The sequence below is a fragment of the Apostichopus japonicus genome, chromosome 8, assembly GCF_037975245.1.
Source record: "Apostichopus japonicus isolate 1M-3 chromosome 8, ASM3797524v1, whole genome shotgun sequence".
NCBI lineage: Eukaryota > Metazoa > Echinodermata > Holothuroidea > Aspidochirotida > Stichopodidae > Apostichopus > Apostichopus japonicus.
In genome coordinates, this window is record NC_092568.1 from 42,006,382 (window position 1) to 42,033,662 (window position 27,281).

The window sequence follows — 27,281 nt, forward strand, 5'->3', positions numbered from 1 at the left end:
TTTAGACCTTTGGAGAGTAGGTTTGTTTCTCCTGCCGAGAGTTGGCAATCAATGGTAACAACTGCACTTTTGGTGGTGTTGCATGCGGTCTGTATCTCTTTCCGACGGAATCTGCGAGACCTGGTTCTTTTTGAGGTTTCAAGTTGGGTTTCACCAGAAGACTTAACTCTTTGCGTGACATTATCCCTCTTCAATTTGTGACATTGTCTTGAAGCTAGGGTATGTGAGAGGTTCAAGCAAATTTTGGAGATGGAGTCAAGCTTTCTTTCGAACTCGTTCTTGGGGAGTTCTTTTTGCAGTTTTCTGGTTTTGGAATCAATTTGCAATATATATATATATATATATATATATATATATATATATATATATATATATATATATATATATATGGAAGCAGGACACTTCGCCCAACAACCATTTCGCCCAACTGCCATTTCGCCCAACCTTACCATTTCGCCCAACCAGCCTGGTCATTTCGCCCAACCAGCCTGGTCATTTCGCCCAACCAGCCTGGTCATTTCGCCCAACCAGCCTGGTCATTTCGCCCAACCAGCCTGGTCATTTCGCCCAACCAGTCTGGTCATTTCGCCCAACCTTGATTAAATATGATATTTCAAAAGGAAACGTTCGGGAATTGTTAACGTTACAGGATACGAACCGAATATTAAGGAAACTTGAGGATTGATCAGTGTGTTAGGGGTTAGGTTTGATAGTAAACGTTCGAATATTAAGGAATATTAAGGAAACTTGAAGTCCTTTACTTTGTATAACTTTAGTATGGAAACGTTCGGGAATTTTTAACGTTACAGGATACGAACCGAATATTAAGGAAACTTGAGGATTGATCAGTGTGTTAGGGGTTAGGTTTGATAGTAAACGTTCGAATATTAAGGAATATTAAGGAAACTTGAAGACCTTTACTTTGTATAACTTTAGTAAGGAAACGTTCGGGAATTTTTAACGTTACAGGATACGAACCGAATATTAAGGAATCTTGAGGATGGATCAGTGTTCAAGGGGTTAGGTTTGATAGGTTTGATATAGTAAACGTTCGGGAATTGTTAACGTTACGGGATACGAACCGAGTATTAAGGAAACTTAAAGTCGTGTTTAAATTGATTACATATGTGATTACATATGTGGTTACATTGATAAAGTGGATACATTGATTAAATATAGTAATTCAATATTACGGACGGGTTTTATATATATTTTTTTTCAATTTAATAAGGAAACGTTCAGGAATTGTTAGTCAGTAGGATGGATCAGTGTTTTAGGGGTTAGGTTTGATAGGTTTTTATGAAGACCGATTCCCCTGTGTTTGTATAATAATATAACTTCCATTGTATGCGTAAACGCCTAAAGTAGTGTAATCCTCCCATTTTACCCGAAATAACTGCTCAGACTCCGATCGATATCGAGCGGACCTCACTTTTTTATTTACCTATTACGAAGTAACCTAAACCAAAATAAGTCAAATTGAACTAGTGGAATAGAAAAAGTAATATTATTCTGACTGAATATTAGTAAAAATAAGGTTGGGCGAAATGACCAACACGGTTGGGCGAAATGACCATGCTGGTTGGGCGAAATGACTATGATGGTTGGGCGAAATGACCATGCTGGTTGGGAGAAATGACCAGGCTGGTTGGGCGAAATGACCAGGCTGGTTGGGCGAAATGGCAGTTGGGCGAAATGGTTGTTGGGCGAAGTGACTAGAAAGCATATATATAATGATTTGGTCGCAGCATTCAGACTGGATAGTTTTTTGCTGTGTCTCATACTAATTGATAGCCGGTAACCCTTTAGCAGGCGACCAAGATCATAAGTCAGTTTGACGTAGGTAATGAAATTCAATTGATTCCTTAGTTCACTTTCTAATTCGGCTACGACGTGGGTCCTGTCGTAGTAATACGAGGCAGTTAAAATATATGTACACAACTAAACACGAAACTGAGACGGCGTGGACCTCTTTCTAATATGTATTAACTATCAAAATAAAATAAAGCTGTTAGCAAACTGCTTATCCACTAGAGAGCCTGTGTAATAGAATGTGTAAAAGTAAGTTGGCCTCACGTTTCGATCCTAGCAGGATCTTCTTCAGAGACTACATGACAAGTAACAGTAACACAAGGGACAAAAACACGCACATAATACAAGCAGGTTAATGAGCACGGTGAACACAATGAGATAGATGTAAGGGGATTAGTAGACAATGGATGGAGAGAAGAAAGCAACAGGGGAAGAGGAGAGGTAGGAGATAAACAGTGGAGGGACAAAGAGAGGGTTAAAGGTAGGGAATAAACTGGAGAAGAAAAAAGACAGAAAGCGGTGTGGAGAAAAAAGGGGTGGAAGAGAGCTGTGAGAGGAGGAGTGGTGGGGTGGGGGGGGGGGGAGGGAACAAGGAACAAGCCTCTTGTCATTTAGCCTCTGAAGAAGATCCTGCTAGGATCGAAACGTCAGCCCAACTTACTTTTACACATGTATTAACTATATACAACAATCCAGACTATTCGAGCCTCAGCTCCTTACAATATATATGTAAGACACTTAACAAAGAACACACAATTACACTAACACAATTACCAACATAACTGAGATGCATACAACTACAACACCACGTGCAATACAAAGAAAGTAACAATACGATGGTATGTCAACATCGCGTGGCTATAACAATAACATTAAAACCCAAAAGAATGGTGTGCAGACTTACTCTTACAGTAATCTGGAGCCAGGCCGTGGACACATCTATAGGCTACGTTAGAATTTTCCTAATATATAATGCACGTTGACGGACGTTTAGCCACTTCAATTCAGCAAAGATATCTGTAACATGCACATCCCGAAGCCAACACCCCAGGACTAATCTAGCTGCATGATTTTGAAGAACATGAACCCGGTCAACCAACTTGTTCGTCGCCGTAGTCCAAACGGCAGAACAATAATCAATATGGGGTACAATTAGAGCGTTATACAGAGTATTACGTGTATGCTGGTCAACACACCAACTAAATGTTTTTAGAATACCCAGTTACTGTGATATTTTTGCAGTAATTTTGTCAATATGTTTTTTTTTTCCAATTTAAGAAACGGGTCGAACTACATTCCGAGGTATTTGCATACATACACATTTTCCGGAATATTTCTTAATAATTCTGAAAGTAAAATTTATTCTAAGCCCGACACTCGAAGCAATAATATAAGTAAGTTTAATGTACTAAAGAACTGTTCTGCTCATCTCCCAAGCCTGTTCAAAAGTTGATCTGTTATTGTTAAATGTTTCGTTGTGTTACCTGGTAGTACTGCGCTCCTACATTGATTCTATTGAATTGGTACCGATTAAAGTATAGTAAGATTGTTAATTAGGAAGCAAGTTATAAATAATTCATATATACTATTGAGATTCCATAACAATGTCCTATCATTGTTGTTATCAGAACTGTAATCCAATTATGTACCATTTATATATAATACTCGTGAATAAATTAAATTGGGTGGGGGGGGGGGGGTCATACACAGACTGACGCAAAAACCCAAACACCACCACTCTTCAATTTCTTACTATGTTCATTGCTCTGAAAATAAAATATTTAATTTCCAGAAGAATGGATTTTATTCATATTAAAAGCAAGTAATATACATGTCAGCTTATCACGTGGGACTGGCAGAACAACAGTTTTCCAAAGCAGTTTCCCCGAAAACATCACAAACGTGCCGTAGGAACTGTTATACCTCTCCGTGTGTAAAGGAAGACCTGCCGGCAACATTTGTCACATACAGTGTTCCCAGGGACGCCAATCATGGTGGACAGGGGGACACGTCCCCCACTTTCTGAAGGGTAGTGGACACAATACCAAATACCCCCCCCCCCCCCTGGTTTAGTGACTGACTCGTGTCGTCGCTTGGCCTGACATGCTTATATGTCTTGTGTATCTCATAAAGGGAGCTCAAATACTTTGCTGCATGCCATGAGTAGTTATTATTGTTTCATTGTCATCTGCTTAACCCCCCCAATGAAAAACAGAAATTTTCAATTGGGTCGAAATAAGAATTCCGGATTCATTTATAGCGTAAATTAAATGAGGAACCCCATCCATACACCGCCAAGGCTAGCTGCTAAGCCACCAGATAATGAAAGCGCGCAACAATCGCTAATCTCCTTTCCAGTATATTATTTGTTTAAACTTAGTAGTATAGTTGTAGTATGTTGTAGTAGTATGTTGTATTATCACGTACAAGTAATAAAAAAAACTATATATATGTAAATTATGTTGTTCATTCAGTTTGATTAGCAATGCCACTCGTGACAGTTTTTAAGTTTTTTTAAAGATAGTTACATATTTCATAGGAGTACATATACATATGTGGTACTAAGCCTGGGTGCTAAGCTGCTAGTCATGTTGTTGCTGATAATGTTACGCATGTTACGCATATACCTAAGTTCTAGTTTAGTAAAAATGTACATATATGTTCACAAAATATTTTATTTGTGATTAAGTTAACTGATGCCAAGTACACGGCTGTAGCCTGGGTGTAATGGCATCTGTCCCTGAGATTTCCACCTTATGAATGAAAGTAGGCCTGAACAGTTTATAGTCTGATATGAAACTACGGTTCTTAAATATTTTTATTACGTCTATATGTTTTATGCAGGTCCTATATCAGTTTCCTTGTTAGCCCCCTATATCAGTGCCCCAAGGTTTTAACTAAGAATAATGTGTCACAATTCCCTACACGGCCCACCCACGCATCTAATTTGTCTCCTGCCCCCCCCCCTCCCACAGCAGGTATCTTTTGACATGTTAAAAAAAAATGATAACACAAACCTTACAATTTATTTACACCTAAATTCCCCATATGGCGGTTCCCCAGCATATTTACACTACGGCTACCATCATAATGCCCTGGTGTGTTTATATCTTCAATTATCTTCAAGTCCTACTTTTCTACAAATTGAAGATTTATAGATGGTAGCCGTAGCCGCTCCTGGGCCCCCGTCAATATAGTGGGCGCCCGGACACCACCCGATAGAAGCTTTGTACCAAGGCGCTACTTCAGTTTTGTTCAGTCATTTCTGCCTACCCCACCCCCCCCACCCCACCCCCCTTCCCTTCACACTTTTCAATTAGGATTGACGCCCATGAGTGTTACCTATGGTGCTGAAGGAAACGGAGTTTTATATTATAGTAATAGTAATACATTTATGTATTAACCTTTTACATCAGGCTATGCTGTCAATATTCATCTTCAAATAATAATATCACGTAACTGTCGAGCTCCTGTGATGTTTTCTAATGTTTCTCTTTAGTGCGACCCCGGTAAAGGTTCTCGACTTCTTTTCGACCACATCTTCAGCGACACTCGAAAACTGATCCTTGTTGGACCTGCCTGCTCTCGCAGTGCACACCCCGTGGCGGCGGCTGCTCCCTACTGGAACTTTATTACAGTAAGGACGCCATGTTTGGAACACGTGATCTCTTAGTGTATTTATAAACTTAACAGGAGACCAACTATATTAAGAAGTATTCTAGGTTGAAGTGAGTTATATCATAACGGGACCAGAGGCCGGGTCCTGTCTGTTGGCACTTAAATAATGTAGGTATAAACATATTATTTTGATCGTAGCGTTGTTACACATTGGACAAGCTTGGCACGCGTGCATACCTGATATTTCGTTCATGTTTTTGACACTACTAAGTCGATACTAACTAAAATGCCCTAGTTATTTCAAGTTCCATGATACTAATCCAACCCCATCACGTCTTGTTAGTCTCTACCATTGCTCCTTCGAGAAATCCTAGATCTATCGGGGATATGAAGTCATTACCACTGACGAATAACCGAATCTTTTCATCAGGTCTAACTTTCCATGACGTCACTCTTTGGACGGATCATAATGTCTGCCTTACCAAACGATATATGCATGAGTGTTGACATCTCAACATATGTACTTACTTTACTGTTTCGCTTTATTGCTAATGTTGCTTTATCCAGGTACTCTACTCAGCTACGTCAGCGTCTCTCTCCAACCGAGAAAAATACCCGTATGTTTACAGAAATGTACCAAATGGGGTAAATTTGTACAACGGTCCTTACTTGTGGTTTATAAAGAATTATGGCTGGCGCAGGCTTGCCGTCATTTACGATCCAAACGATGCTTTTACAGCTGTGAGTAATAAACATTCATTCTATCAAAATATGAAAGAATTATTAGTCTTACTTACATCCTCGATATATCTTACTTAGACTAGCAGCTCCTCGCTTACATCAACAGGAAGGGAAAGGAGGGGAGGGGAGGGGGATCTGATGGGAGGGGAGGGGGATAAGAAGTAGGAGTATTTGGGGAGTGAGCGGAAAGAAGACCATGTAATTGTTGATCAAGTTTGGACTTCCAAACGACAAGTTATCAAATAAAGAATGAAACCTAAAACACAAAGACTACTGTAGTCCTTAGAGCACACGTTATTTGTAGGTGAATTACCGATAAGAACATAATTAGGTTAAATAAATTTACTTCTGATGGCAAACCACCACTTCATCATTACCTTCATTTTGCTTTATTTACGCCATCAGCGCCTCGAAGACATAAATAAACGCACGGTAGATATCAACACTAACATCATATCGGAAGTAATTGACGGAGAGGCAAAGAACTTGATTGACAATCTCAAGGTAATTAATTTATCATTAACGTTATGATTTAGGTTACTGCTAGCGATATTTGTATAAAAGGTTAGGAAGAAGTTCATTATTATGTCACATATTGTTAATCCTTGTCACGTGCTTGTTAATCGTTGTCACGTGTAATAGTTTGATCCGTTTCTTCACCTAACTCCTCTCCCACAGTTACCATGAAAAAGTATCCACTCAGACAAAGAATATTATTAGTTTTACTCTTAAAATTATTTTATTACAGGATCAAGACATACGAATTATCATCGTTGATGCTTTTGAAGACGAAGCCAGACATATTTTCTGTGAGGTACTGAAGGAGTCAAGATGGGGCGGTAGGGGGGTTGCAAAAACCAATACAGACTGCAAAATAAAATTCCTCTAATGCATGGAGGGGGGTGGGGCAGTCACAGAATAACAAACAATAATGTACCGGTAACAATAATGTAACATTTGCAAGAAAACCAAACGGAAATACAGAACTTAACATTAGAACAAACCAGTACGGTAGCTGTAATAGGATGAATAGCTTTCTCAGCGTTGACGTCATTATTACAAGGCGTTATACATCGGGAACATTGTAATACTTGCAGGGAAACACCTTTGCATTCACATATTATTCGTAATCCGTGGAATACCTCAAATACTGAATAATGAACGACTTATCGTGACAATGAATAATATATGTCGAACACGTTAAAACGTACATGGCAAATGGCAAGGTAGTGTGTCTTACAATGTGATGATGACGTCATCATATCGCTAGCTCAGCTGACTGGGGATACTCGTTAATTAGTCCTTAATTTGTTTATCGTACGATGCTTTTTTAATTAAATTTTCTGTTTGAGGCAACTTTATACACAAAGAAATGATTACACGCTTGATTTCTTGATAAACTGAGTGATTCTATACCAATGAGAGCGAGCGTATATAATATGTATTCCTCTCTATTCACTCCCCGAACAGTCTCCTAAGTAACAGTTTCATGTGCTTCGTTCTATTTTCAAAGTTCCTATATTGGTGTGAATTTGCGTAAAACCTCTTTCTTCTCAAGGCTTACAAGGCTGGTTTCTATGGTCCTGATATGTTTTGGGCGTTGCCGGGCTGGTACAATTCTCGTTGGTGGTGGACAGACAGTGAAGATGTAGATTGTACTCCTGAACAAGTAGCAGAGGCAGTGGAAATATCTTTACCGATTGGAGTAGATGTGTCGCCATTGAGTCTTCTTAATAACGTAACCATTGCTGGTATTGTAAGTATTTTACGAGTCCTTGAAGGCATTCAAGTTGTTATTTGCGTGGTGTACCAGTGGTCTATATGCAAATAGGACCGATCAACTGTACGGATACATCTCCAAAGGAAGAGCATCTTTTGGATGCAATTGCTTGCTTTCTACATCTTCTTTAGGTGGCTAAATCAGGAAAATCAACCAACGTGAAACCAATGGTGGGCTGTATAGTTGTATATTGAGGACCAGTAGAAACAGATCGATTCTTCAAAACGAAACACTTCAATCTCCCGCCTCTTAGTTAAGCGTTTATTGCCACTAGTCTATGTATCACATATTGCCTTTTAGTTTCTCGTCTTAGTATACGAGCTTTCTTTGTTTCTTTCCTTTTTTTGTAGACACCGCAAGAGTTTGAGCAAGAGATGAAATCACGGCTAACTTGGCCCAAGTATAGAAATATTACGGAAAACGCTTACATGTCCTACTCATTTGATGCTATATGGGCGGTTGGACTAATGCTAAATAATACGGCTAACGCTTTAAGTCTTCAAAACACATCAACTAAACTAGAAGATTTTTCTTACACGGATCCAGTTCTCTCGCAGTTATTCCTGGAGGAATTTGCGAAAGTTAAATTTTTTGGTGCTTCGGTGGGTGGTTACTTAGTGGAAAATTATAACTTTACTTTAAATGTTACACATACTATTGATTGGTCTTATACCGGTTATCAATAACAATTATCAGTCCTATATCAATAATAATGATCAGCACTCTCTGTGATACCAACATATGATCTGTCATATGCCTGGTATCAATAATAATGATAATCGATTCTGTTTGTGATATCAATACATGATCGGTCATATACCTGGTATCAATAATAATGATGATTGGTTATGTTTGTGATACCAATACATGATCGGTCATATACCTGGTATCAATAATAATGATGATCGGTTCTGTTTGTGATTTCAACAGATGATCGGTCATATACCTGGTATCAATAAAAATGATGATCGGTTCTGTTTGTGATATCAACATATGATCGGTCATATATCTAGTATCAATAAAAATGATGATCGGTTCTGTTTGTGATATCAATACATGATCGGTCATATATCTTGTATCAATAAAAATGATGGTCGGTTATGTTTGTGATATCAATACATGATCGGTCATATATCTAGTATCAATAAAAATGATGATCGGTTCTGTTTGTGATATCAATACATGATCGGTCATATATCTTGTATCAATAATAATGATGGTCGGTTATGTTTGTGATACTAATACATGATCGGTCATATGCCTGGTATCAATAATAATGATAATCGATTCTGTTTGTGATATCAATACATGATCGGTCATATACCTGGTATCAATAATAATGATGATTGGTTATGTTTGTGATACCAATACATGATCGGTCATATACCTGGTATCAATAATAATGATGATCGGTTCTGTTTGTGATTTCAACAGATGATCGGTCATATACCTGGTATCAATAAAAATGATGATCGGTTCTGTTTGTGATATCAATATATGATCGGTCATATATCTGGTATCAATAATAATGATGATCGGTTCTGTTTGTGATACCAATACATGATCGGTCATATACCTGATATCAATAATAATGATGATCGGTTCTGTTTGTGATATCAACATATGATCGGTCATATATCTAGTATCAATAAAAATGATGATCGGTTCTGTTTGTGATATCAATACATGATCGGTCATATATCTTGTATCAATAAAAATGATGGTCGGTTATGTTTGTGATATCAATATATGATCGGTCATATATCTAGTATCAATAAAAATGATGATCGGTTCTGTTTGTGATACCAATACATGATCGGTCATATACCTGGTATCAATAATAATGATGATCGGTTTCGTTTGTGATACTAATACATGATCGGTCATATACCTGATATCAATAATAATGATGATCGGTTCTGTTTGTGATATCAACATATGATCGGTCATATATCTAGTATCAATAAAAATGATGATCGGTTCTGTTTGTGATATCAATACATGATCGGTCATATATCTTGTATCAATAAAAATGATGGTCGGTTATGTTTGTGATATCAATACATGATCGGTCATATATCTAGTATCAATAAAAATGATGATCGGTTCTGTTTGTGATATCAATACATGATCGGTCATATATCTTGTATCAATAATAATGATGGTCGGTTATGTTTGTGATACTAATACATGATCGGTCATATATCTAGTATCAAAAAAAATGATGATCGGTTCTGTTTGTGATATCAATACATGATCGGTCATATACCTGATATCAATAATAATGATGATCGGTTATGTTTGTGATACCAATACATGATCGGTCATATACCTGATATCAATAATAATGATGATCGGTTATGTTTGTGATATCAATACATGATCGGTCATATACCTGGTATCAATAGTAATGATGATCGGTTATGTTTGTGATATCAATACATGATCGGTCATATATCTTGTATCAATAATAATGATGATCGGTTCTGTTTGTGATATCAATACATGGTCGATTTAACACCATGATGATGACGATGACTGTGACGATGACGACGATGATAATGATGATCAATAATAATGGTTAATAATATTTGTAATGTCAATTAAGTAGTGCTATGTATTATTTGTGATACCAGTAACAATGATCAACAATGTTGTGATATCATTAATAATATATTATTTATGAGATACGCTTTAATGATCAATTTTGCGTATAACTTCAATGACGATGATCAGTACCATTTGTGATAATCAATATTAATAAACCCACATATCACGTAACTGATTTACTGTAATAACTGTAAATTAAAACGTATATATATTTCTTTTACAGGGGGACCTGGCTTTCGAGGAAGGAGAAAGACTTGGGTACTCGAAGATTAGTCAGATACAAGGTATAACCAAACGGCGCGTGCGTACTAACGTCTGATATAAGCTATAGTCAAGAGTGTACATATCCATCGGTTGAGGTGCAAAATAGTGACAGTGTAAAATCAAAACTAAGATTGTTATAATGTATAACCCTAGTCTGAATGTGCACGCTGACATATCTAGGATACAACCTACTCAGGTAGTTATTTTAACTCAGTTAACAATCATCGGGGTGTTGAGCAGATGAAAAGAAAACATTAATAACTATTAATCTCATGTAGCACACTATTGTGAGCTCCTTTTATGAGATACACGACTCATTATGAGCCTGGCAGGTCAAGCCCCGACACCAGTCAGTCACTAAACTTGGGGCACACCACCCTTCAGAAAGTGGGGTGGACATGTCCCCCTGTCACCTACCCAATGATTGACGTCCCTGAACCTAGTACATGATCTGGTCCTGATATATTGTATCACCTATAGCCAAGCCTATCAGCACATATACTGGTATAACAGTAAATATAACGTAACATTATGCTGCATCTATCAAGGCCGGGTAGGCTATAAACACGCATTGTATATGTGGTATAACATTTATATTAACTAAACCTACGCCAATTTAGGTGTTGTACACAAATATACCTTAATGTATGTTTGAATATCGACCTTTAGCTCTGTTGTTGTCTGTTTCCATAGGACAATGTGACATAGACTGGCATCTCGACAAAAGGCATTGTTATAGATTTGTAACGGAGAAGGATCGTAATTGGTACCATGGACTGACGTCATGCAGAAGTGATGGCGCTGTACTAGTAGACATACAGTCGGAGAAGGATATTGAAGTATTAGCCAGGCTATATGATACGTCGGGGTTCTCAGAATCCACTCATTACTGGTAAGTCAAACACACGAATACTAACCTTAGACACCAAAGACACTTGTCACCTGTTTCGCACGTCGTAAGGTAACTGACTAAGGGACCCATCATTCGCGCATGCGTCAAAGTAGAAGTACGATGTCATATTACTACAGCTTTATATTCCCAATTCTCGAACGTATGTGATCGTATAATGATATTTAATTTAAAGATTTAACTTTTATCCATTGGTTTCATATAAATGTGGGATGTTATTGTTTTGTTCTCTTTTTTTTGCACGCAGGAACATTGGTCTCGAGGTTGTGACTAGCTATGACGGGACCTCTGCACTGCGTGATACCAATAACAATACTGTTATATTAAAGTACCTGGAGACGAGGCAAAGTAGTGCAGGTACACGTGGTTGCATTTATATCGACTTCAAGGATAATGAAACTCTAAAAAGTGGAAACTGTGAAGAAACGCGACCATACATATGTAGAAAGAAAGCAGGTTAGTAAACTATCACATGACGAGTGTTCTGTACAAACATGATAATAATATGCTGTGATTGAACGAACTATACGGTAAAAACAAACACATGACGAGTGTGATGCAAAATATACCAGTAGCTTATGTTCAGTCCATGGTCATATGCGTCATAGGAAAAAATTCTTCCCGGTGGCTGGGCAGCTGTTCCCTGGAGGATTGCTGTTCTTCCGGAGTTTTACTCACAAGCCCTCTTGGCACCGGGTTCCTAAACTATGGACCGTTACCATCAGCTCATTTTATACTAGCCTAAACATTGGCTCTAAGTTTACGCGCGCGAGAATGTACTACTTCAAAGAATACCGCCTCTGAGTTGCTGTCACCAGTCTTCCGGAGACCGGAAAGCTCAACTCTTCGAACAAAGGCCAGGTGCACGATTGCTTAAGTCATAGTAAACAACTTAAGAGGATAACGGGGATTTCCCGCCAAAGAATTACAACATTACTTCAAAGCAGCAGTTAATACGAAGTGACGAATAGCTTGCAAAGTTAAGATATTGCGCAAGTCCGGTTACAATATATGTGAAATATACATATAGGAAATGTTATATCTTACAGTGGTTCATTGGCCTCTTTCTACAACATACTGATTATAAAATCTAATAATTAATTTTTTTGTTTCAATAGAGTTCGACTACGTCACTGTTGCCACATACGATTCCGTATCTGATGATATGATATGGACCAATGGTATTGTTTGGCCAGGTAAAAGCAGTAACATCACAGTAATAGAGCGGCTAAAATTTAGACCGCTCTGTCAGTCGAGTTTCTCTTTCAAAATCAGTTTAGCTTATCACATTTTCTTTATAGTTATGCTCCACTTCAAGGTAGTCAGTATAGGCCCCAAATTATAGCACGCTATAATTGCGAGAAGTTTTCAAAACCTATTTTGCCTGGAGGTCTTTACTCTCCAAATTGTTCTCAGATATTTTTAATGAACACATAAGATGACTGAATGTCTAAGTGAGGACAGTTTCCTCGAAGGTTGTAATACAAACAGTTCAAGAATTTCGACCAAAGTGACCATATTTGAATATGTCGCATATATGGGGCCAATACAGCATATATTTTAAGAACAAGAATTCTATCCTGTTTATATATATTCAACTTCAGTGGCGTAGGAAGGTACTTTTGAGTGGGGGGGGGGCTGAAGACTGATGGACGGCCTGGGGGAGGGGTCTAAGGGGAGGGGGTGTCCCCCTCCCCTTTGGAAGTTTTTGCATTTCCAGGTAGCCTCAGATGCAATTTGGTGCAATATAGCACACTTCAACACCCACTCCATTTTGTAAACTTAATTTTGTATTTTCACCAGGCCTTAGATGCAATTTGGTGCTCCAAATGAGATTTTTTTTCTCATTTGGAAATGAAAAAGGGGTTTTCTGACTTGCGAAGCGGGGGGCGGAATGATACTTCCGCCCCTCCACATTTTTCACTGGGGGGCTGGCGCCCCCCAGCCCCCCGGTTCCTACGCCCTTGTTCAACTTTTAATAACAATATACACGTTTTGTAATGATTGTTTCATGCTTCAAGTGGTGAGGGGTTGATAAAAAAGTCTTTTCATCATTCGATTATTGAATGATTGATTGATGTTATATCCCTAATCTGCGTACCTTAGCCAGAATATTAATCCATACATACACTGACCTTAAAATGTGACATTTGACCTCTATACAGGTGGCGATGTTACCAAGGATGGCATCACTGAATTCGTGATAAGTGAAGTCGAGTCCATGATACCAGCCTATATTTATATCATTACGTCATCAGTTTCTTTCCTTCTTATCATCATGGCGTTGATGACTATTCTGTTCGTGTTTTGGTTTTCTGATCAAAGGTAATAAAGACAAGATGTATATGAGGGGCGTGGGGGCAGGGAGGTGATTCAGGTTATCAAACAAGGTCATTTTCCCCATGCAGAGTTGCTCTCTAGTAGTAAGGACGTTGTTATTATCTTATGATGGAGAACGTGAATACGCTCCAACTTGTTTCTCAGTCCACACCTCACACTGTACCGTTAGCCTGGAACTGCTGACTCTTGTTGTAACGCCCATTGTATTTTATAAAACCTTAGCGTCATTTCTCCCCTTGTGACAGAATGAATTTAACACTTCATTATTACTCTTATCAGACCTTCACAACATATCTCTAAACCTTGTGACAGAATGAATTTAACACTTCATTATTATTCTTATGATACCTTCACAACATATCTCTAAACCTTGTGACAGAATGAATTTAATTTGCACTGCATTATAACACTTATGAGACCTTCACAAAATATCTCTAAACCTTGTGACAGAATAAATTTAACAATGAGACCTTCACAACATTTCTCTAAACCTAATGACAGAATAAATGTAACAATGAGACCTTCACAACATATCTCTAAACCTTGTGACAGATTGAATTTAATTTGCACTTCATTTTAACTCTTATGAGACCTTCACAACATATCTCTAAACCTTGTGACAGAATAAATTTAACACTTCATTATTACTCTTATGAGGCCTTCACAACATATCTCTAAACCATACGAACATACCAGTGCACTTTTTAAGTCACTTAACTTTTTAAAATTAAATGACATAGTCAAAGTTAATATTTAACCTTCACCTATCGCTTTCTGCAACAATCTCTTACTTTTAGGTGTTTCTAATTTATTTGTTCGGAATTCCCTAGTTCACAATTATCACACTCGTCAAACAATCGTCTTCGTCTGACAATCGGCCAACTTTTTCGAAGACAAGCTTGCATTATCGAGACATCAGCACCTGGAATTCCATTCCAGAGAATTTAATTTCTAAACATAATGTACACAGTTAACCTTCATTTCTTTCTGCTGAGGAAAATCTCTGACAAAATATCAAGATAGTTGATCCATAATAGTATTTAACATTTTTGTTCTTTTGTATCATTCTTATAGGCCTTTATATCATTATTGTTATAGGCCTTCTTAATTCCATACAGCAAGACAATACTCTGAATATTTCCATAGTGGCTATTATTAACAGGAGCGAAATGACTCTTATCGGGGACTAAGCATTTAGACAAAACTATTAAATCATTTTCAGTCTATGAGGATTAAGAGCTTTTCACCTATCCGAAAAGAGGGAAAATTCATTCCTCGAAAAATAAAGCTATTATTTTTCGACATTTTCAAGTTAACTTTCTCACTCTTTGAAATGAAGCGTATGTTTGGATTAGTACATAGGTTATTATTCTTTCCTTGCAGTATCATCATCAGGGCTAATCCATGTGTGTGCTACTTGACGCTAATTGGGATCGTTGCCATGGCTTCATCTGTTTTCTTCAACAAACCTGAATTATTTCCAGATCTTGACGACAACCAACATATGATCTTATGTCACGTATGAATTCTTTCCTGCTTACGTCATCTTCAATTCTTCTGTGACTTCATTTCATTGTTCTTCAAATTAATATGCCCATGTGTTGTTGTCAATTTCAGAAGCAAAATAGAAAGTAGGGTAAGATTTCTTATTATTATTATTATTTATATAAGTATAATATGCACAGTTCATCAAGCATAATGATATTAACATCCGGTCTATTGGTTATATTAATCATACAGGCCCAAAGTACATCTGCGTCGCTTGGGTTTATTTTGACTATATCAACCTTAGTCTGCAAAATATGGAAATTCTACAAAGACAAGGCGTACGCACAGTCCAAGGTAAGTTATAATGACAGTAATCTCCAACAATGCTCATTATTGGCATAATTAATTAGTAAGCACCGTATCCATGACAACGTAATACAGATATTGGCATATAAAAAAGGAAGCAACACTGCTTGACGTAGTATTAACTTCATCATCGTCTCGTGATAATGGTCAATGGATACATTGGTTCCAACCTCCTAGTCCGAGTACATTCTTCTAGCCCTACCGTGGTAATTTAAGTGTAGAATTCAGGCTAGCATACGCAAAGTACCAATTAGCTTTCATTCGAAGATTTTTTTTTTTGCATTTGTCTGTTATTATTGGTCAATGTTCCTCAAGGAATTTCTACTGAAAAGAAAACATGTTTAGTTATATTAAGCAATTTTATCTCGGATCAGTTCCTTATTCAAATGACCACAAACTTGTTACATTTCGTATTCATGGAATTTTCATGTTACGCTTCAGAGAGTTTGTAGGGACAGTATATGAGCAGTGTGAATACATTATTTCTATTAAATTAACGGTGCGGAACTGTTCATACTGTCACTACAAGAGCTTTCAGTTGAGATATGGAGGTACAGTATAGAGAGGAACAAAGAATTGAAACATTTCCCCACCTGTATGAAAATACAGATATTAATTTACTATGTTAGCATCTCTCCATGTGTATATTTGGGGAGAGATGAGTTAGGTGGTACAGATACAGGGTCTAGGGACATGTGAGTCAGGTGGTACAGATACAGGGTGTGGAGAGATGAGTCAGGTGGTACAGATACAGGGTCTGGAGAGATGAGTCAGGTGGTACAGATACAGGGTGTGGGGAGAGGTGAGTCAGGTGGTACAGATACAGGGTCTGGAGAGATGTGAGTCAGGTGGTATAGATACAGGGTGTGGGGAGATGAGTCAGGTGGTACAGATATAGGGTGTGGGGACATGTGAGTCAGGTGGTATTGATACAGGGTCTGGGGAGAGATGAGTCAGGTGGTACAGATACAGGGTCTGAGGAGAGGTGAGTCAGGTGGTATAGATACAGGGTCTGAGGAGAGGTGAGTCAGGTGGTATAGATACAAGGTGTGGGGACATGTGAGTCAGGTGGTATTGATACAGGGTCTGGGGAGAGATGAGTCAGGTGGTACAGATACAGGGTCTGAGGAGAGATAGGTCAGGTGGTACAGATATAGGGTGTGGTCAGAGATGAGTCAGGTGGTACAGATACAGGGTGTGGGGACATGTGAGTCAGGTGGTACAGATACAGGGTCTGGAGAGATGGGTCAGGTGGTACAGATACAGGGTCTGAGGGACATGTGAGTCAGGTGGTACAGATACAGGGTCTGAGGAGAGGTGAGTCAGGTGGTATTGATACAGGGTGGGGAGAGATGAGTCAGGTGGTATTGATACAGGGTCTGGAGAGATGGGTCAGGTGGTACAGATATAGGGTCTGAGGAGAGGTGAGTCAGGTGATATTGATACAGGGTCTGGGGAGAGATGAGTCAGGTGGTACAGATACAGGGTGTGGGGAGATGAGTCAGGTGGTATTGATACAGGGTCTGGAGAGATGGGTCAGGTGGTACAGATACAGGGTGTGGGGACATGTGAGTCAGGTGGTATTGATACAGGGTCTGGGGAGAGATGAGTCAGGTGGTACAGATATAGGGTGTGGGGACATGTGAGTCAGGTGGTATTGATACAGGGTCTGGGGAGAGATGAGTCAGGTGGTACAGATATAGGGTGTGGGGACATGTGAGTCAGGTGGTATTGATACAGGGTCTGGGGAGAGATGAGTCAGGTGGTACAGATACAGGGTGTGGGGAGATGGGTCAGGTGGTATTGATACAGGGTCTGGAGAGATGGGTCAGGTGGTACAGATACAGGGTGTGGGGACATGTGAGTCAGGTGGTATTGATACAGGGTCTGGGGAGAGATGAGTCAGGTGGTACAGATACAGGGTGTGGGGACATGTGAGTCAGGTGGTATTGATACAGGGTCTGGGGAGAGATGAGTCAGGTGGTATAGATACAGGGTCTGAGGAGAGGTGAGTCAGGTGGTACAGATACAGGGTCTGAGGAGAGATGAGTCAGGTGGTACAGATATGGGTCTGGGGACAGATGAGTTGGGTGGTAAGGATACAGGGTCTGGAGAGATGAGTCAGGTGGTACAGATACAGGGTCTGGAGAGATGGGTCAGGTGGTACAGATACAGGGTCTGAGGGACATGTGAGTCAGGTGGTACAGATACAGGGTCTGAGGAGAGGTGAGTCAGGTGGTATAGATACAGGGTGTGGGGAGAGATGAGCCAGGTGGTACAGATACAGTGTCTGTGGAGAGATGAGTCAGGTGGTACAGATATGGGTCTGGGGACAGATGAGTTGGGTGGTAAGGATACAGGGTCTGGAGAGATGAGTCAGGTGGTACAGATACAGGGTGTGGGGAGAGGTGAGTCGGGTGGTATTGATACAGGGTCTGGGGAGAGATGAGTCAGGTGGTACAGATACAGGGTACGAGGAGAGACGGGTCAGGTGGTACAGATACAGGATGTGGGGAGAGATGAGCCAGGTGGTACAGATACAGTGTCTGTGGAGATAATGAGTCAAATGAAAAGTGTTGAAAGATTGAACGAATCTTTTCGGTTTCATAGCCAATGTAATGATAAGATTGGTAGCAAGAATAGAAAACAAATAAAAAACGCAAAAGACATGAAATTTGTTTATTCTGGCAGAAATCTTTTTCTCAATGTGTGTCTTCTTAGCTGATGCTCATTAAGGGTTGTTCTTTTGTTTCGTAGGTGGTGAGTAATTTGCAGTTATGTACAGCCATCCTCGCATCCTTTGGAGTCGACGTTGGTCTTCAGTTGCTAATAAAGTTGCTTTATCCTCTTAATGTTACAACGAAGCAAATATCAGAGGAGGTAAGAACTTAGAACAATCCTATGTGTGAATTATGCTTTCTCTTTAACAGATTGAAACCATTAATAGTCAAACCAAGGCGTGACGGACGGGGGGTGGGGGCGAGCTTGGCGGTGTAGGATTAATTCACTTTCTTCCCTACATGAGTACCTACGACATATGTATTTATGTATGTATTTTAGATCCTCCTGCAAGTAGGAACTCGCGAAGAAGTCATCATTGGCTTATCAAAGCCGCAAGCTGACTGAAGTCAGTCTCTTAAATTCATATTTAACGTCCATGATTATGAATTGTCAATTGACAACAACTCTGGAACTGGACGAAATACATTAATCTTGGAGTGACTCGAACTCGGGACCTTATGATTGAAAGGCACTGGCGTTAACCACTGAGCTAACAATCCTTACACTACTTACACTCCTAACACCCCTTACACTCCTTACAATCCTTACATATACACATGTTTGCAGTATTAAGTGTAATAATTAGTTGTTATTTGAGAAAGGTTCACAGTGACTGTTTGATCATAGGTGAAATACTTTAATTCTTTTCGTCAAGGTTGACGTCACTGACCCTAACCACGTGACCGTATATTATGTGAGGATCTGCACTACTGGGGATCAGCTAATCCCCTTAATCATCACCGTTGTAGACAAAGCTGTCTTATTGCTGCTTGGTCTATTTTGGACAATCGAAATAAGACAGGTGAGATCCTTTATTTTCTTTTTTCTGTTTGCACTATTAATAACAATTCATTATGAAATCGTAAAGGAATCATCTCAGCTTGATATTGATTTGTTATTTAATTTGTTTGCAATGCTATCATTACCACTTCATTCACAAGTTAACGTTTCACGTCGTGTTCATTAGGCTTATAGACTGGATGAAAACTAAGCTGAAACTATTGTGTGTGGAGGGGGAGGGGGTGTGCATGTCCCGTGGTGTTTTATTGTTAAGCTTACAAACAGACTCTTCATGAGGATGGTAGCAGTGATTCCACAATTAGCATATTACTTAAGTATTAGAACTGTTACTCGGATCGGCTGGCTGGCGCTTCTACGAAATTCCATCTTCGATAGAGGGTAAAGTCCTATAACACAATGAATATGCAAATCTAGAGCCTGCGGACGCTTCCAAGCCAGTGATGATTTTAATAACTTCTTAAGATACTCAGATGTAACAGCCCATTCTTCATTTCAGCGTAAACAAGGGCATTGCTATCATGTACATCTAGTTGTACATAGTTGACTATCTATCTAGCTATCTATCTATCTATACATTGAAGCAAAAAGTTATGGATATTGTAAAAACATTTGATTTAATTAACAAACTTTCTCAAAGTTCTCATGTGGAATCATCCGCCACTTTAAACGTTCATCATCTTGCACCTGCAGCAGGCATCATTTAAAGCTCACGAGGAGGAGCAGTTGATTGCCATTGGCATTTACAACGTCTTAATCTTCGCATCTTGCGGTCTCATTCTCTCATTGCTTCTGCAAAACGCTACACCGACAGAGTGGTACGTCATTTCCTCTACGTTGATAATTTGCTGCGCCATCTTTACCTGGATAATAATATTTACTCCCAAGGTAAGATTTAACACACTATACCAATGTATTAAAGTATTATGTGAGAAAGTTAGCATGATATGGATATGGATATGATATTTATTCGGGGGACTGTCAAACTTGACATATTACCAATATTTGAGGTAATTATGAAGAAAACACATAACATAGATACAACCATCTTTATACCTGATTACTTATTATTATTATTATTATTATTATTATTATTATTATTATTACTATTATTATTACTATTATTATTATTTTTATTATTATTATTACTATTATTATTATTTTTATTATTATTATTACTATTATTATTACTATTATTTTTTATCTTATTTTTTTCGGGGGGAAAATGTCAGAGCTCCTTATATATGCGATCAATCTAACTACTTAGTTTGCATTTATATGAAAAGTTAAACATTTAAACAGTCTTTAATTAAAAGTCTCGAAATGATGGGTTATTTCAGTATGTTATAGCTTATGTGGGATGTTGGTACTTATTAAGAGCATTGTGGAAGGGTCCTATTATAATTATAGCTCTATTTTTACATTGTGTTCCTGTACTATATGAGAGGATAATATTCTATGTTTAGTCTTTGTGTCACATAATAATTTAGTTTATCACAGCATGTGAGAATTAAAAATATGTTTGATTTCATTTCAGGTTTTGTACATCCTAAAATCTAGGAATAAGGACACCGAAGACAGGGAAAAGCCGAATTTTGACACAGCCTTGACAGTAAGCGATGTGATCAGCTCATTAGCATATATAGTTTCCCATCAGCTCATTAGCATATATAGTTCCCTTTCGTCTCGATCGTGTATAATTCATACAAAATATACAAATACAATGGATTCAACGCTAATAGTGGTTATGTTTAGGTAGTGAGGGTCTACCAAACCCACGTAACATCTCGTATTGTCCCGGGATGTGTAAAACGACACTTCCTTACATTTTTACTGTTAGAAGAGAATTTATATGCAATGTAACGTACGAATATCACTATTATATTTCAAATGTATAATTCGAAATCCACGTTATAACGATACCCATTAAAAGAAATAAAGTAAATGTCACTGTTACTTGTCATTTAGCCTTTGAAGAAGATCCTACTAGGATCGAAACGTCAGGCCAACTTACTTGTACACATTCTCTTACACAGGCTATCTAGTAGATAAGCAGTTTGCTAACAGTTTTATTTTATTAAGAAATACTAATAATAGGAATTCAAACATGTTCTTTGCAGTACCGTCAAGCATCAATGTAGTTCTGCTGTCCACTGCGACACTAATGAACTTTAACAAATCGTTTCTTTATTAGGATTTGTCGTCGAATGCTTCATTAGAGAGGTACGTGGGTAAGGTACCTGAAGAACTCCTGGATGAACATATTCGGCTCAAGGAACAATTAACTAAGGTGAGATCCTCTATGATGAATCAATTGAAAAAATCACCATATGCCCAGAGCGACGCAAAGGTCCTTTTTGTCTAAACCTCTAAGCTCTCTAGAGGGTGTAGACCCATTTTCCCTTCTTCTTAGCCTTCTCCCTCCTACTCCTCACCCCACCCCCCACCCTCCCTTCCTTTCCCTGCACCCTACGTCATTAACATACATTTTACACCCTAGTGATGTAGTTGTTTCGTTAATGATGGGTGCATAATAATTCCGGCGTTCCAGAGAAACAGCTGAATAATTTCTTTGTATAACGAGAGAGCTTGCATGTCGAATCTGAGCGGAATTAGATTACTTTAATACTACATGCACATAAAGGTTCAATAACGCAAAACGTTCAGAAAGCCGGAGAGACGAAATTATTTCAATCCGATGTAATTCCTTTTTGTTCAGATGTCTTGTTTTGTTTCTTTTTTTCCTGCAACTTCTTGTTGAATTGTTTAACTTAAACATCCATGTTTTACTTTCTAGCTGCAAAATATGGTTCAAGAACAAATACGAGGCGTGAGGGGAGCGGAGAAAGAGCAAGAGCAAGAATCTATAACCGTCCTTGAAACATGAGAGAGTGGGAGATAAATGGATATTACAGTTATCGTATCATGTTTGTTTATTTCCGGTATTGACAAAATTACATGTCACGACACAGAAAAGGGCAGTCAGTTAACCTGTAAACAAAAGCCGTATCAAGGGTACGGTTATAACCAGTGACGGCACCAGGGGTCATGGAGGTTGGTTAAACCGAACTGACACCCTTCCACCTCCTAACTCATGGAGGCCGGTTAAACTCAACTGAACCCCTTCCGCCTTCAAAAATTGCCTGTAGTGTGCACTTAACACAGGAAGGTGCCTATTTGCACCTTCGTTTGTTTTCAACTACGCCCAACTCCCCCACCCCGACCTGCCCTACAATGGAAATTCTGGTGTCGCCACTGGTTTTAACTTACCATTATTCTGTTCAAAGCATGACATGTAACATTCACATAAGATGTATACTATTAAAAGTCTAACTGGTATATGCGGTTAGGTTTTAATCGAGTTATTAATAGTTTCATGTTTTATCTCTTTTTTTCATCGACACACGTGTGATATGTTTGCTTATTTCATTCTACCTGTTTGGGACTTTTTTGTTTTGGAACAAAGCTGTTCCCTTTGCAGGCACCTTATTTATATTTATAGGATAACCGTAGGAAGAATGTTAGAATTAATACGTCATAGTTCAAACCTCCAAAAGCAAGTTTGTGTTATAAGTAACACGTCCATAGATTGTTTTGCATCTTTTCTTCAGACATTTACCTTTAAGATTTGCTTAATGTTTAGCACGCTATTTTAATTGTAAATCGATTTTGACGTCGGTTTCTCATTACAGGCCTAAATGTTAATGTTAGTCGTCACTGTTTCAGTATCCAACTCTAGTAACTCAACAACATAATTATTTTATCTTCATGTAGATATCACAGATCTAATAGACATGTTGTTCGAATGCAATTGAAAACTGTAAAATTTCAATAAAGTTATAGTTTATGTCCTAGTAACACGTCCATGGATTGTTCTGCATTCTTTCTTCAGAAATTAACCTTTAAGATTTGCGTAATATTTATCACGCTGTTTTAATTGTTAATCGATTATGACGTCATTTCAAACTCTAGTAACTCAACAACCAAATTCTTTTAACTTCACATAGATATCACAGAACCAATAGACATGTTGGCCTTAAAATCTGTAATGCAATTGAAGCATGTACACATTTTCAAAAATTGTTTACGTCGATTTGTGTGTTACTTCTGACGTGGAGCTTATAAGGAGCTGACGTAAGGATTTGTTCAATATGGCTGTTGACCAGACACATTGTTTAACCATTGATATCAAAAGGGTCATCTCTCAGAAACAGACAAGTGGGGTATAGAATTATAACCTAGGGAGATTGCAGCGGCCCACTCAATAATGCAGCTTTAACCTCTTAAAATAACTAAACTGAAAGAATAGGCAATTTTTTTTAAGGAAGCTGAAATACTCCTGTCTTATTTGAATGTTGCACTTTGTTTTTAATGCGAGAAACTTCAAAATCTTGTTATTGCCGATTGGGATTCAGCTTGATTTGTATAAGTTAGAGCTAGGGCTTGACGTTTCGATCCTGGCAGGATCTACTTCAGAGGCATATTTAACTACACAGGCTATTCATTACAGATAAGTAGAATTTAGCTTATTAACTAACGAGTTGAAAACGAGATAGTTATGTGACATACTTCATACTGGTTATTATCTAGCCATTTAACTTGCAACAAGAATCTCGCTTGACCTAACCACTTGACTTAACACCATCATGATCATATGGTTGACTCGGTGTAAGTGGTATGGGATTGAAACTTGACCTAACACCATCATGATCACATGGTTAGTCTCGGTGTAAGGGGTCTGGGATTGAAACTTGACCTATCACTATCATGATAACATGCTTAATCTTGGTGTAAGGGGTCTGGGATTGAAACTTGACCTAACACCATCATGATCACATGGTTAGTCTCGGTGTAAGGGGTGTGGGATTGAAACTTGACCTTACACCATCATGATCACATAGTGAGTCTCGGTGTAAGGGGTCTGGGATTGAAACTTGACCTAACACCATCATGATAACATGGTTAGTCTTGTAGTAAGGGGTCTGGGATTGAAACTTGACCTAACACCATCATGATCACATGGTAAGTCTTGATGTAAGGGGTCTGGGATTGAAACTTGACCTAACACCATCATGATCACATGGTTAGTCTCGGTGTAAGGGGTCTGGGATTGAAACTTGACCTATCACTATCATGATAACATGCTTAATCTTGGTGTAAGGGGTCTGGGATTGAAACTTGACCTAACACCATCATGATCACATGGTTAGTCTCGGTGTAAGGGGTGTGGGATTGAAACTTGACCTTACACCATCATGATCACATAGTGAGTCTCGGTGTAAGGGGTCTGGGATTGAAACTTGACCTAACACCATCATGATAACATGGTTAGTCTTGTAGTAAGGGGTCTGGGATTGAAACTTGACCTAACACCATCATGATCACATGGTAAGTCTTGATGTAAGGGGTCTGGGATTGAAACTTGACCTAACACCATCATGATTACATGGTTAGTCTCGGTGTGAGGGGTCTGGGATTGAAACTTGACCTAACACTACCATGATCACATGGTAAGTCTTGATGTAAGGGGTCTGGGATTGAAACTTGACCTAACACCATCATGATAACATGGTTAGTCTTGATGTAAGGGTTCTGGGATTGAAACTTGACCTAACACCATCATGATAACATGGTTAGTCTTGATGTAAGGGGTCTGGAATTAAAACTTGACCTAACACCATCATGATAACATGGTTAGTCTTGATGTAACCGGTCTGGGATTGAAACTTGACCTAACACCATCATGATAACATGGTTAGTCTTGATATAAGGGGTCTGGGATTGAAACTTTTTTTCATGTCCAAGCTCTCCTTTGGTCTTAAAGGCGGTATGAACTGACTTGAAGCCATGGGTCATTTATCATTATTTTAACATTTTCCCTTTCTTCAGAGCAAGCATATGTTAAACATCTTTTCAAGTAAAGAAAACATGAGAAAAAAAACATTTCCATATTCCTAGTATTTTTATTTTGGATGAATTTCCTGCCTGCTTTTTCATTTTTACATTTAGTATGTCTATACATTATCAACAAGAGCTTGTGAATATCATCTTTCTAGATAAATTTCATTATGCTAATATTCTTTCAACATACATCTTGACACACTCACACACACACACATATAAAAAAAAAAAATCTTTGAAAATTCACCATTCAATAAAACCAAGTCCTCAATCTCTTTAAAATCTTTCCGTTTCATTCAACTAATATAGTCAAGCTTATAACTATTATTTCTAAGAATATTAATGAGAAATGATAGTAATCTTAATATTCCAACGACCTTATACCATTCACAGAGAATACCAATGGTACCTTAGGATAAATATCAAACCAGTGTTCCTATCATATTCACCAAGCAAAGGAAGTAACAAAAAATGGAATATGAAACATCATATTGTGAACTAAAAGAGTGCCTTATCCTAAATACTCAAATAATAGCATGTACAGAACCACCTGCATAATGTTATACTTATCATATCATTACTTATCATATCATTAGTTATCATATCATTACTTATCATATCATTACTTATCATATCATTACTTATCATATCATTACACATATCATTACTTATCATATCATATCATTACATATCATATCATTACTTAATATCATTATCTTATCATATCATATCATTACTGATCATATCATTTCACTATGCTTATCTGCTACTAGCATACCTAATGCAATGCAGGTGAATACAAACTTAAATATGTCAGAATGCAACACTATCCCTCACTGAAAGGCTGCATAGCATGTACATGTAGACATTAATATCACCATTCAGGAGGTAGCAAAATCCTCACTTTTCTTCTGTTTTATGTACGAAGCTAAACATTGGTACCATTATGAGTATTTAATAATAGTAGCTACTAACGAAGCAGTAGACATAACACCTGGTTTGGAGAAACTAAAGGTTTACACTAACATATTAGATTATTCAGTTAAAACCCTTCAATGACGAAGGAGTAAACCGTTAGGTGTAAAACATGAACCTAACCTTGAAATAGAAAACACTCCCCTGACAGGCACAGGGCTGCCTGGAAATATTGCAATCCACATCATGCATGATCATCATGTGATCAACAACATATGTCATGTGAACAGCAACATATATCATGTGATCAACAACATATGTCATGTGATCAACAACATCTCAGACTTGTCATGTGATCAATAAATTGGACCATGTCATCTGAACCATTTGCTTGACAACATCTATCATGTGATCAACAATACTTATAAATCACATGAACATGCATGCTAATCATGTGAATTATGTATGTATCATGCGATCAGCAATACTTATTAACTCACATGACCACACATGCCAGTCATGTGATTTATAAATATCATGTGATCAGAATTGCTTCATCATCATCCCAATCATAGTCATCACTCATTTCCTCTGCGGAGTCTAGAAGCATTGGTAACTCCATCAGGCCGATATCAATGTCATTGTGGACAGCCCCTGTGTCTGTTACATTCATGGCTATAGCCAGCTCCACAGGGTCTTCAGGAGCCACTGCTCCTCCGGTCCCTGCTTCATCAACTCCTGCTTGGGAGGTAGAAGCTTCCTCACTGGTCGATGATGCTGCTGCTCCTGCTGCCTGTTGATTGGCTGAGCTCTCCTCCCTGGGAATTAAATTCAATGACTCTGGCGGCTGTAGACTGCGAAGTTCTTCCTGTAAGTGAGCCGTGTGCCTCTGTTGGTTGAAAGGGAAACTTATCAAACCAGTGCACCCTATTATGCACACCCTAGCTGCCAAATATC

General features: G+C 38.3%; 2 protein-coding genes across 6 annotated transcripts in view; one reads left to right on the top strand and one right to left on the bottom strand.

The window, feature by feature from the left end:
- LOC139972079 (gamma-aminobutyric acid type B receptor subunit 1-like) overlaps positions 1-25,451 on the top strand; it is a 31,213-nt gene extending 5,762 nt beyond the window's left edge. The window contains exons 2-20 of one of the 3 annotated variants that reach the window (XM_071978993.1): positions 5,312-5,449; positions 5,998-6,171; positions 6,577-6,675; positions 6,920-6,985; positions 7,730-7,927; positions 8,302-8,553; positions 10,785-10,845; positions 11,519-11,717; positions 11,983-12,191; positions 12,854-12,931; positions 13,901-14,060; positions 15,459-15,594; positions 15,816-15,917; positions 18,687-18,809; positions 19,366-19,512; positions 20,202-20,396; positions 21,046-21,120; positions 21,703-21,798; positions 22,306-25,451. In XM_071978993.1, the coding sequence (XP_071835094.1) occupies positions 5,312-5,449; positions 5,998-6,171; positions 6,577-6,675; positions 6,920-6,985; positions 7,730-7,927; positions 8,302-8,553; positions 10,785-10,845; positions 11,519-11,717; positions 11,983-12,191; positions 12,854-12,931; positions 13,901-14,060; positions 15,459-15,594; positions 15,816-15,917; positions 18,687-18,809; positions 19,366-19,512; positions 20,202-20,396; positions 21,046-21,120; positions 21,703-21,798; positions 22,306-22,395 (2,598 nt within the window). In that variant the 3' untranslated portion in view covers positions 22,396-25,451. The remainder of the gene's footprint in view (positions 1-5,311; positions 5,450-5,997; positions 6,172-6,576; positions 6,676-6,919; positions 6,986-7,729; positions 7,928-8,301; positions 8,554-10,784; positions 10,846-11,518; positions 11,718-11,982; positions 12,192-12,853; positions 12,932-13,900; positions 14,061-15,458; positions 15,595-15,815; positions 15,918-18,686; positions 18,810-19,365; positions 19,513-20,201; positions 20,397-21,045; positions 21,121-21,702; positions 21,799-22,305) is intronic. The other 2 variants (XM_071978994.1, XM_071978995.1) reach the window with 2 other exon arrangements.
- LOC139972078 (dual E2 ubiquitin-conjugating enzyme/E3 ubiquitin-protein ligase BIRC6-like) overlaps positions 25,452-27,281 on the bottom strand; it is a 55,868-nt gene continuing 54,038 nt past the window's right edge. For all 3 annotated transcript variants that reach the window (XM_071978991.1, XM_071978992.1, XM_071978990.1), the window contains exon 57: positions 25,452-27,213. In XM_071978991.1, coding sequence (XP_071835092.1) covers positions 26,860-27,213 — 354 coding nt within the window. In that variant the 3' untranslated portion in view covers positions 25,452-26,859. The remainder of the gene's footprint in view (positions 27,214-27,281) is intronic.